The sequence below is a fragment of the Procambarus clarkii genome, chromosome 24 (assembly GCF_040958095.1).
Source record: "Procambarus clarkii isolate CNS0578487 chromosome 24, FALCON_Pclarkii_2.0, whole genome shotgun sequence".
Taxonomy (NCBI): Eukaryota; Metazoa; Arthropoda; class Malacostraca; order Decapoda; family Cambaridae; genus Procambarus; species Procambarus clarkii.
The window spans coordinates 43,473,404-43,486,118 of record NC_091173.1 but is presented as its reverse complement, the minus strand read 5'-3'; the positions used below and the strand labels follow the sequence as shown (position 1 = coordinate 43,486,118).

At 38.7% G+C, this 12,715-nt stretch overlaps 1 protein-coding gene across 1 annotated transcript; it reads right to left on the bottom strand.

The window, feature by feature from the left end:
* Positions 1–8,431: 8,431 nt before the first annotated feature.
* On the bottom strand, positions 8,432–9,310 carry LOC138368059 (serine-aspartate repeat-containing protein I-like). Its single transcript, XM_069330356.1, has one exon. The coding sequence runs from the start codon at positions 9,308–9,310 to the stop codon at positions 8,432–8,434; it is 879 nt and encodes a 292-aa protein (XP_069186457.1).
* Between the last annotated feature and the right edge of the window lie 3,405 nt (positions 9,311–12,715).

The following is a 12,715-nucleotide window of genomic DNA, read 5'->3' as shown; positions in this document are numbered from 1 at the left end:
TCCACAGCAAGTACACCTGACTTGACCTGTACCCTCTCAAGCAAACCCTTCCTCATACAATGAACTACAGTATACAATACTGGCATACTTTCTACTATAAACTCAACATATATCGGCCCACCGATATATATAACATTCTCTCATATACATCCGACAATATGAGATGGGTGTATGAAATGTGTAACTCTGAGAACCGGGTCTTTTAACTGGGTCGTAACAGGGTAGTAATGTCATTTATATTGTTCAAACAGTTCTGACTATCCATTCATCAAACGCTAACAAAACACTGGCTGTCGAGGACTGGGCGGCGGGGACGTTGAGCCCTGAAATCATTGCCAGGTAAGGCTTCGCCATCTCTGAAATCTCCAGCCCTGGAGACAATGGTTCCCCTACTTGGTCAATATTTCTGGACAAGCTGAAGACGAATACAACATCTCGGAAGGGCAACATTGTCACTATGGCTGCGCTCTTCTCTAGAACATCATCTCGTTACTGATCATTCATTCCTCTCCAGATAACTCCTCTTTTATGCCATTTATCATACGTATTCAGATTTACACTAAATTAATTGGTAATTAAACATACAAAAAAATAAATAGAATCTTTTTAAGGGCAAGCATAAATATGAACTGAGGCATAATAACATGATAACAACCTCTAAATTACCAAACATATAAATGAGAAAATGTTTGTCTCTTTCCAAGATTGCAGGCCTGACACTTGAGGTTAACCTCATGCAACGTTGATCGCTGATTTGTGATAGTATGGTGGGTGCCAACTGTTGTGTTGGAGTCGACCACTGACCCCGCTTGAAGAATGATTTGACTCCTGTGATAACAAACATCTCCGATTAACCTGAAATGTGGGGTTGATTGTGCATAGAGTGATTTAAAATAGAATTCAGTAACTCTATGACACTATCAATAATGTCAAACCCCTAAGCTTTTGAAAAAAATAATTAATATCCCTGAAAATTTACACATGCTCTTCAAATTCCGCATTTCCGAATGGTATAACACTTACTGCTTTACTACCGTCAATGAATTATATGAGGACCTGGTCACTGAAGTAACCGCTTTTTATGACAATGTTGTAAAATCCACAAGACCCAAAACAGTGAAGAAGGGACAGAGGTGGTTCACTGACTCACGCCTTAAGCCCCTGCATGACAGAGTTCTATTCCTAGCTGAGCAGTATAAAACACTTAAAACAGCTGACACTCTCAACATATTTCTTAAAGCCAGCCGAGAGTTTAGAGAGCTAAAGGAACAGGTGTATAACCAGCACTGGGAACAGTTTCTGCAAGGCATCAATCATGCAACATCCTCATCCCAAATGTGGAATAAAATTAAAAAGATTTCTCGTCCTAGCAGTCGTCAACTTGATCACCATTCACCTGTAGACTATGCCGACATGCTGCTTCAGCAATATGCAAGCACTGCTAGTATAAGCAGCCTGCCTCTAGATGTGCAAAACTATCTGGCTAGTACTAAAATAAATCGTAACTTCAATATTGAAATTGCCTGTAGTGAAATAGGGCCTGATGATAACTATGGCATAACCCCCTTTGAAATTAAAAATGCACTCAAGAAAGGTAAGGCTACCTCTCCTGGAGAGGATGGCATCACATACAACACCATGAGAGTACTTGCTGAGCTGCCAAATAGCCCTTTGCTAGAATTGTTTAATCAAAGTCTAAGGCGGGGTGTTTTACCTGACCGCTGGACACAGGGACTCATAATACCCATACCCAAGCCTAATTCACAAAAATTTAGACCCATTTCTCTGACGTCGTGCATGTGTAAAGTTCTTGAGAGAATTATTCTCGACAGACTAATGTTTCAAATCAAGCCCCACCTTGCCCCTAACCTGTATGGTTTCCTTCCTGGAAGAAGCACACAAACTTGCTTTGCTGAGTATTTTATCAGAGAGGGACCAAACTCTCAGGCGGCATTTATTGATCTCCAAACTGCTTTTGATACAGCAAACAGAGAAATAATCCTAGAACAGCTAGCCTCTTTTGGAGTTAAGGGAAGACTGTTGACATGGCTCAGGGGATACCTGAGTAACAGAACCGCCTCAGTCCTTTTCAAGGGGGTCAAAATTAAACTCTGTGCACCCTTTGAGTTGGGTACACCCCAGGGTGGAGTGCTAAGTCCTACACTGTTCAATGTTCTGATGCATAAATTAACAATTGATATTCCCACACTACCTGACGAAGCCGTCATTTGTTATGCCGATGATATATGCATTGTTGCAAATTCCCAAACTAGACTGCAAGCTCTACTTGATTCATTCGCTGCTAAAAGCATTGAATGTGGTCTTGTTATCTCTATAACTAAATCCAGAGTTCTCCATCGCCAAGAGAAAACTCATGTCCCTATACCTTTCAAGGTCAACAACCAGAACATTGAAACGTGTGGGCAGCATAAATACCTTGGAGTTGGTATCAACAGTGACATTGTAAATGATCTACACCGTAGGTTAAAAGAAAGACTAAAACCATTGAGAACACTTACTGGTAAGAATATTGGTATCAATATTAAATATGCTAGACTATTCTATATAATGTTTGTTAGATCTCTCGTTGATTATAATGCTCTGCACTTAATTAATTTCCCTTCCTCTGTGTTGGACAAACTTGAAGTAGTACAGAATGCGGCCATGAGCATAATTCTTGGTGCTCCAAGATGCACAAGAATCATTAACATGAGGGAAGAACTGAAGCTTCCAACCATACTAGAGAGAATAATGCAAGTCAACACTACCTTTTACCTTAAAGTCATGAGAGATCCTACATCTCCTGCATTGCTCAGAGACAAATTATTTAGTGCTGTTAACACCCTTTTGACTGGTGCCGACATACCAACTCACTCCTTTTATGATAATTGGCTGAGCAACAATGCTTACAATCTCATTAAACTTAACATTCCTTTTAAGTGCAATCTACCTGTCTCTGATATTCCTCTTTATCTGTACCCCACCATTCAAGTATCATACACACCTGTCACCAAGAAAGATAATGAGAATCTTGCTCTACTCAAAGCTGTCACTCTTGAAACAATTGCCTCCTCCATCGAGAGTCTAAGATCTCACGAGCACTGTGTCGACACCGACGGCTCAGTCCAATCCTCTACTGAACGGACTGCAGCGGCATGTAGGTTTTATAGAAAAATTATTTGCACAGACTGTCAGTGTCAGGTTAAACAACTGGCTGACCTCCACACAAGCAGAACTTGCAGCATTACACTTAGCAACCAGTACATTAAAAAACATTGGAGGAGGAATAATATTCTGCGATTCAAAGTCTGCTCTTCAAGCATTCGAAAACTTCTCTTGGAAGATCGACAGCAAGAACCTCATACTCCCAATTATAAATGACCTAATTGATGCACAGAGTAAAGGGTCTTGAATCTCCTTTGTATGGATACCTTCTCACATAAATATAATCCATCATAATGAGACAGACATTGCAGCCAAATTAGCGTGTAACAAGTTTGAAGTTGAATTAGATCTAGGTATCCCCATCTCTGCTGTCAAAACTGTATTGGTCCAAACATTCAGATCTGATAGGAAAGAACTTACTGACTCCCAACGAACTGAAAGTACTAGTATAAAAAGCTATGATTTGTTCAGATCTGAAACCTACATCTATGGACAGCACAAAACGTCCACTAGACTGTGCGACACAGTGGTTGGAAGGATCAGGTTGGGTTACCGTTACCTGTGGCAGGTGGCTGCAGGTGACAGGTCTCCCAATCCTGAGCACTCCAGTTGCAAACTCTGTGAGCAGGAACTACGGCATGATCTCCCGCACTACATCACTGAATGCCCAGTTATTAGACCTTTCAGACCAGTTGGCATGAGATACCTGGAGCTTTGCAATTACTTTATTCACTCTCGTATTCTTGAAGATATCCTCACAGTATACCCAAAATTTGCCAGTGCAGGCTAATAAACACATGGCTCTGTATGACTAACCATCCTGCGAGATGGGGACTTGTATTACCACTGCTACCTTATTCAATCTTGTGTTGTTGATATCCTCAAAATGCATCCGGAGTCTGCCAGTGCAGACCGCTTATCACATGCCTCTGTATGACTAACCATCCTGTGTGATGGGGATTTTTTAGCATCACCTAGTTAGCTTTTTTGACACTGTACTCCACTTCATATAGTCTAGGGTAGCTGCACTAATGCAGATGTACCTAATGTGTTAATAATAAAAAAAAAAAACTCTATGACTAATCATCCTGTGTGATGAGGATTTTTTAGCTCCACGTAGCTAGGATTTTGACACACTGTACTTCACTTCATATAGTCTACGGTAGCTGCATAAATGCAGTTGTACCTAATGTGATAATAATAATAAAAAAAGAATATTCAGACAGTATCCTGTTATCGATATTGAAGCAATGAAGGAAATGTTGATTCTAAGTTGATATCGTTGACTCAAGATTACTCGATACAATTTTGCTCAAAGGGGGGGGAAGAGAGAGAGACAGACAGACAGACAGACAGACAGAGTGAGTGAGAGAGAGAGAGAGAGAGAGAGAGAGAGAGAGAGAGAGAGAGAGAGAGAGAGAGAGAGAGAGAGAGAGAGAGAGAGAGAGAGAGAGAGAGAGAGAGAGAGAGAGAGAGAGAGAGAGAGAGTGAGAGAGAGAGAGAGAGAGAGAGAGAGAGAGAGAGAGAGAGAGAGAGAGAGAGAGAGAGAGAGAGAGAGAGAGAGAGAGAGAGAGAGAGAGAGAGAGAGAGAGAGAGAGAGAGAGAGAGAGAGAGAGAGAGAGTGAGAGAGAGGGAGAGAGAGAGAGAGGGAAAGAGAGAGAGAGAGAGAGAGAGAGAGAGAGAGAGAGAGAGAGAGAGAGAGAGAGAGAGAGAGAGAGAGAGAGAGAGAGAGAGAGAGAGAGAGAGAGAGAATGGGTGGTAAAAAGGAAAAGAAAATGTGAGGGAAGAAGAAATAGAAAAGGCTTGGAAGGAGAGAGAATGGGATGGAGGGAATCAGAAGGAAGGAAGATAAAGAGAACGGGAGGGGTGTAGGATGGGAGGGAGTGAGACTGGAAGGAAGAAAACGGATGAATGAAAAGAGGAGATAATGTGAAGGAGGAAAATTGGAAGGGAGAATGGTAGAGGAGGGAGATTGGTAGGGAGGGACAGAGCAGGAAATGGGGAACATTGTAGGGACAGTAAATGTGATGTAGAGAGAAATGGAGGGAGGTAAAATGGAAAGGGAGAATGGGAGATTGTTGGGGAATGAAGGAGAATGGGAGAAAGAATGGTAGGGAGGGAGACTTGGAGAACGGGAAGGAGGAAGAGAGAGAGAGAGAGAGACATACAGATAGATCAATAAACTGGTACCTCATGGTACCCCATCTATCTATTAAAGACAAAGTCTGTCCAAGGTTATAAGCCATGCTGACTTTTTGGGTCCGCTTCCTGCAACGTTGCATGCATGTTGCTAATGTTTGGAGGGCCTTATACAAGTCTGGGACAGCCTTTCAACTGGAATCGGTCATTGCACCCTTTTCCACGATGTGGGTCTGCATGGCCTTTTGAGAGAGCAGTCCCAGTGCTGAAGTGGTAACACTCGCCTGACTCTTCGCGAACTTTGGCCTGGGTTCGTATCCTGGCCGGGGAGGATTTACTGGGCACCAAACCTTAACTGTATCTTCTGTTCACCCAGCAGTGAATGGGTACCTGGTTGTTAAAGATTTGGAGGGCAGTATACTAGGGAAAAATTTGGATTAATGACTTTTCCAAAACCCTATGAGTGCTATTGGCTGTACAATTATGTAACAACTCTTGTATAAATAAATAAATAAATAAATAAACATTCACATAGAGGGAGGATATGAACTCTGTAAAGGAAAGTCCTTAGAGATTTACGTTTGTATTATTGTTAGTGTATTCAGATAATGACTTGCTAAACGAGTGATCAGATGAGAGTTTTGTGTTCTGGTCACAGCCTTTTGATTACAGTGATGCAGATAGTGTGTAGTGGAAATTGGTACAGTTGGATAAACAAAAAACTCTAATGGAGTGTATTTGTGTAATTTACGTATAGATTTGAACTGCACCAAGTCCTGAGTATATTATCCAGGTCCGACTATCGGGTTAGGACGAGATGTAAGTCTCGTCCTCACTGTATTCTCAGACCTGGATAATGCACGCACGAGAGTGCGAAACACCAAGTGTGGTTCAAATATTTACATAAAAAAAACCTTAAGTGTGGTTTTTGTTATCCTATGTTATTATGTTTGTCTTAAGACAGCACCATTGCTTAAATTATTACTGTGATAGGGGGGAGTATGGGGAGGGTGTGTGTAAGTGAAGATGGTATGGTGTAAAGATGTTCACAGTACTGAAGACAGTGGGTTGAGAAAATGCTGCAGTTATAGGGTAAAATGGGGAAAGTGTGTTTCAGTGTTTACTTGGAGGGAGGAAACTAGGTGAATATAAATGGGTGAAGGCTGGGAGGGTGTTTGTGGACAGATAAGGGGAGGTTGTGTGTGGGGGGTAGATGGGGAGGTTATTCGAAGGGGTATATGAGATGTGCTTAGAGGAGGCAGGTAGTGTGTATAGCGATACACCTGGGGAGGGTGTGTGTTGTGGGAGACAGTAAACGTGTTTGGTGGATAGAGAGGGAGGGTGTGTATCGGAGAAGATGCGAGAGGCGTATGTCGTAGGACACCTGTAAGAGTGTGCGACCCGGGCACCGCCGGATACCCCATCCAGTAATTCTATAATAATATGATAATCCTGTATAATGACTGGAGTATCCTAATTATTAACGTGTGCTGGGGTGGAAATACAGAGAGAGGTAAGAACTCAAATCACATTGACTGTCCGCAACAGACCGAGATCTGGGATGCTGAAGGTGCGAATGATCTGTCTCCACCTCTGTATGTTCCTCTCCGTTCTGCAACTCTCAGGAGACAGCGGGAAATGACGCCTCCAGCACTAAAGCGAAAGATAATGAGACAAGAGAAGACAGTCCGGAAAATGTCGGGGAATTTATGGCTGCTGAAGCTCCTTAATAATACATTTCTCTGAATTTGACGCCAGTAGTTTGTTTCACTTTATCACAGATGTTAATGGAGAGCGTCGCTTATCCTCAGTGACTACCATATAGTAACGTTAATTCAACATTGAGACAATGTTAATCTTGGATATTATAACAACTGGAATATTATATACTCTGCTGCTCGGGAATATTATATACTCTGCTGCTCGGGAATATTATATACTCTGCTGCTCGGGAATATTATATACTCTGCTGCTCGGGAATATTATATACTCTGCTGCTCGGGAATATTATATACTCTGCTGCTCGGGAATATTATATACTCTGCTGCTCGGGAATATTATATACTCTGCTGCTCGGGAATATTATATACTCTGCTGCTCGGGAATATTATATACTCTGCTGCTCGGGAATATTATATACTCTGCTGCTCGGGAATATTATATACTCTGCTGCTCGGGAATATTATATACTCTGCTGCTCGGGAATATTATATACTCTGCTGCTCGGGATAGTTAAGACTTCCTTCAGATACTATTAATAAGATATGTTTCTCGGTGCTTTACTTTATCAGTAATGAAGACCAATAATGTTATGACCCATTATGACAATCTTACCCATTACTTCTACCCTACCTATTATTCAACTTTTCTCATTACTTATTCCTTACCCATTACTTCTACCCTACCTATTATTCAACTTTTCTCATTACTTATTCCTTACCCATTACTTCTACCCTACCTATTATTCAACTTTTCTCATTACTTATTCCTTACCTATTACTTCTACCCTACCCATTACTTCTACCCTACCTATTATTCAACTTTTCTCATTACTTAGTCCTTACCTATTACTTCTACCCTACCCATTACTTCTACTTTACCCATTATTATACTTTACCCATTTCGTATTCCTTACCCATTAATTAATCCTTACTCATTACATCTACCTTACCCATTACTTCTACCTTACCCATTTTTCTACTTTACCCATTACTTCTACTTTACCCATTACTTCTTCCTTACCCATTATTTCTACCTTACCCATTACTTCTACTGTACCCATTACTTTTACCTTACCTATTACTTCTATCTAACTCATTACTTCTACTTTACCAATTACTTCTTCCTTACCCATTAATTCTAATTTACCTGTTACATCTTCCTTACCCTTTACTTCTACTTTACCCATTATTTCTACGTTACCCTTTACTTCTTCCTTACTCATTACATCTACCTTCCGCATTACTTCTGCTTTACCCATTATTTCTACCTTACCCATTACTTCTACTGTTCCCATTACTTCTACTGTTACCATTACTTCTACCTTACCCATTACTTCTTCCTTACCCATTACTCCTTCCTTACCCATTACTACTTCCTTACCCATTACTTCTTCCTTACCCATTACTTATTCCTTACCCATTACTTTGACCTTACCCATTACTCCTTCCTTACCTATTACTTGTTCCTTACCTATTACTTCTTCCTTACCCATTACTTCTTCGTTTCCCATTACTTCTTCCTTACCCATTACTTCTTCCTTACCCATTACTTTGACCTTACCCATTACTTCTTCCTTACCCGTTACTTCTTCCTTACCCATTACTTCTGTCTTTCTAATTACTTTTACCCTACCTATTACTTCTACCTTTCCTATTACTTCTTCGTTACCCATCACTTCTGCCTTACCCATTACTTCTACCTTTCCCATTACTTCTTCTTTACACATTACTTCTACCTTTCCCATTACTTCTTCCTTACCCATTACTTCTTCCTTACTCATTACTTCTACCTTACCCATTACTTCTTCCTTACTCATTACTTCTTCCTTACCCATTACTTCTACCTTTCCCATTACTTCTTCTTTACACATTACTTCTACCTTTCCCATTACTTCTTCCTTACCCATTACTTCTTCCTTACTCATTACTTCTTCCTTACCCATTACTTCTACCTTACCCATTACTTCTTCCTTACTCATTACTTCTTCCTTACCCATTACTTCTACCTTACCCATTACTTCTTCCTTACTCATTACTTCTTCCTTACCCATTACTTCTACCTTACCCATTACTTCTTCCTTACTCATTACTTCTTCCTTACCCATTACTTCTACCTTACCCAATACTTCTTCCTTACTCATTACTTCTTCCTTACCCATTACTTCTACCTTACCCATTACTTCTACCTTACCCATTACTTCTACCTTACCCATTACTTCTACCTTACCCATTACTTCTACCTTACCCATTACTTCTACCTTACCCAATACTTCTACCTTACCCATTACTTCTACCTTACCCAATACCTCTAAACAACAGAGATGAACTGTAAACATCGCATCTTCTCAAGCACCAAGCTAAACAAGGTCAGTTAACTCAAGCTCTCTAAGCATAAGCTGATATAGACCGAGTCAAGGAGATATAAATATTAAGCACGTAATAAACAAGTTATGTGGGATATACCTGTGAACAAGTTTACCGTGGCTCTGAGCGCGAATATATTATGGCGATTAAGCAAACTTAGTGAAATTGCAAACAATTCGTATGAGTAACAGGAAATCAGATTCATATTCATGAAGAACAAACAGCGGTCCCTGATTACTCAACCTCTATTAGATCTTCATGCATAAGAATCTCTGAACCCATCAGTTAAATATTCATGGGAAAAAAATAGAAAGATGGAAAATACCCATCAATAGGGGGTGAAACTAAGCAATTTCCTGCAGGTAATTGAGGAACTGCCCCTCGCCGACTGAGGACAACGGGCGGGCCCTATTTTACGATGTAAAATGGAGATGGGAAAGTGAAAGGGGATGAACGAGAAATAAGAAAAGAAAAATATATGACGGGTAGGAAGGGAAAGGGTAAAGTGTTTGGAATTGCTTATAATTTGAAAATTATATATTAACACTGCCAAATACAGCACTATCACATATAAGTGTCACATATAATGCTGCCACATAGCAATGTTACATATAACAGTGCTATTTGTGACAGTGACACATATCACACTTTCATATATAGCACTATCACATATACAATTGTTACATATAATACTGCCACGCATATAGCACTGCTACATATAACAGTGCTAATGTTACACAAGGAACATTATATATGATATATTTATATAAATAAAAATGGAAATGTTCGTTTGTTCAAAATCGCTAATCTCCGAAAGTTCTTCACCGATTCCTTTAAAATTTTCACACAATATTCCATTCGCATCCGAGCGGTTTTTTTTTATACATACTATATAGATGTTACGTCGTTGACGGGAAAAAGCGTGCTTTTTTGAAAAACTGTTTTTCATGTGAGAGAACTCTTCAAAACCTCTTTACCGATTACTTTGAAATTTTGACACGATGTTGCATTCGAATAGGTGCGTGTTTTTATATATCTATTATATACATGCCTCACCTGTGACAGGATAAAACATGCTTTTTAAAAAAAAGAAAAACAGTGCCATCAGTTGGACTTAAGAACAACACACGCTGTAATCTCCGAAAGTTCTTCACCGATTGCTTTGAAATTCTTACACAACATTCCATTCGAATTATCTGTTATAAAGATGCCACACCTCTGACAGGTAAAAACATGTTTTTATTTAAAACAGCGCCATCTGTTCCATGTAATAGCAACACACCCACTATACTATATATGTTATAAAATTTCAATGTTTCCGATTGCATTGATAAATTTAATTTTCATAGATTTCGATTAATTTAAATTTTTATTGAATTATTTTGTGTGACATTGTGTTGGAATTGAGCTGTGTTGTTTACCATACCGTTCATTTCGGAAGTATAAGTATAGATGCCACACCTGTGACAGATAAAAACATGTTTTCTTTTAAGAAACACCACCATCTGTTGCAAATAAGAGCCACACAAGCTATACTAAATATGTTACGATTCCATCTCAATGTTTTTGATTGTATTGACAAATTAAATTTCATACATTTTAATTTATTTTCATTTTGATTTAATTACTTTATGTGACATTGCGTTGGAACTCAGCTATATTGTTTACCATACCATTAATTTCGATAGTATAAGTATAAACGCCACACCTGTGACAGGAGAAAACATGATTTTTTTTTAAAACAGCGCCATCTGTTGCATGTAGGAGCAACTTATGCAATACTAAATAGATTAGGATTCCATTTCAATGTTTCTGATTTCATTGATAAATTGAATTTTTATATATTTCGAGTTTTTTTCATTTTGTTTTAATTATTTTGTGTGAAATTGCATTGGAATTGAGCTTTGTTGTTTACAATATCATTCATTTCGTGAGTATAGTTTATTTTTTGATTTTTTCAATGTTTTTCATTTCGTTTTTTTATTTTTTTTCGTTTCGTTTTTTAATTGTTTTTCATTTCGTTTTTTTAATTGTTGTTCTTTTCGTTTTTTATTTGTTTTTCTTACATTTCAGTGTTGGGAACATTAGGTCATTTGATGTTCCCAATTTTTTTTCTGGGAACATCAGATCATTTAGGAATGCATCGGACGAGGGAGTGGGGAAATGGTTGGAAGGACGAGGGAACTAAAGAGGGGATGACGCATGGAGAGGACTGGGAGACAGTGGGAGGGTTGCTATTGCTCAGCAAAGCCCATGCGTGGCTGAGCAACAGCAATGCATGACCGGGTACAGCTTGTATATAATATATCTATATAAATAAAATTGGAAATGTTCGTTTGTTCAAAATCGCTAATCTCAGAAAGATCTTCACCGATTGCTTTGAAATTTTTACACAATGTTCCATTCGCATCCGAGCAGCTTTTTATATACAAATTATATTGATGTCATGTCTGTGACGGAAAAAACATGCCTTTTTTGAAAAACTGAGTTTTCATGTGATTTTCATGTGAGGGAAATCTTCATAACATCTTTACCGATTGCTTTGAAATTTTAGCACGACGTTGCATTTGAATAGGCGCGTGTTTCTATGTACCTCTTACATCCATGCCTTACCTGTGACCGGAGAAAACATGCTTTTTTTGAAAAACATCGCCATCTGTTGGATGTAAGAGCAACACACGCTGTAATCTCCCAAACTTCTTCACCGATTGCTTTGAAATTCTGACACAATGTTCCATTCGAATAGGTGCGTTTTTTTATATACCTACTATATAGATGCCACACCTGTGACAGGTAAAAATATGCGTTTTTTAAAAACAGCGCCATCTGTTGCACATAGTATCAACATGCACGCTATACTAAATATGTCATGAATTCCATTTCAATGTTTCCAACTGCATTGATAAATTTTATTTTCATTGATTTCGATTTTTTTTAAATTATTTTGAGTGATATTGTGTTGGAATTGAGCTGTGTTGTTTACCATACCGTTCATTTCGTAAGTATAAGTATAGATGCCACACCTGTGACAGGTAAAGCTATGCTTTTCTTGAAAAACAGCGCCATCTGTTGCATGTAAAAGCAACACACATGCTATACTAAATATATTACAATTACATTTCAATGTTCTGATTGCATTGATAAATTTAATTTTCATAGATTTTGATTCATTTTCATTTTGATTTAAATTATTTTGTGTGAATTTCATTGGAATTAAGCTGTGTTGTTTACCATACCATTCATTTCATAAGTATAGTTATTTATTTTTTACTTTTTCATATTTTCATTACATTTTTGAACTGTTTGTCTTATATTTCAGTGATGGG

Coding starts and splice junctions, on each gene's coding strand:
- LOC138368059 (XM_069330356.1), bottom strand. CDS start 9,310: ATGGGTAAGGTAGAAGTATTGGGTAAGGTAGAAGTAATGGGTAAGGTA.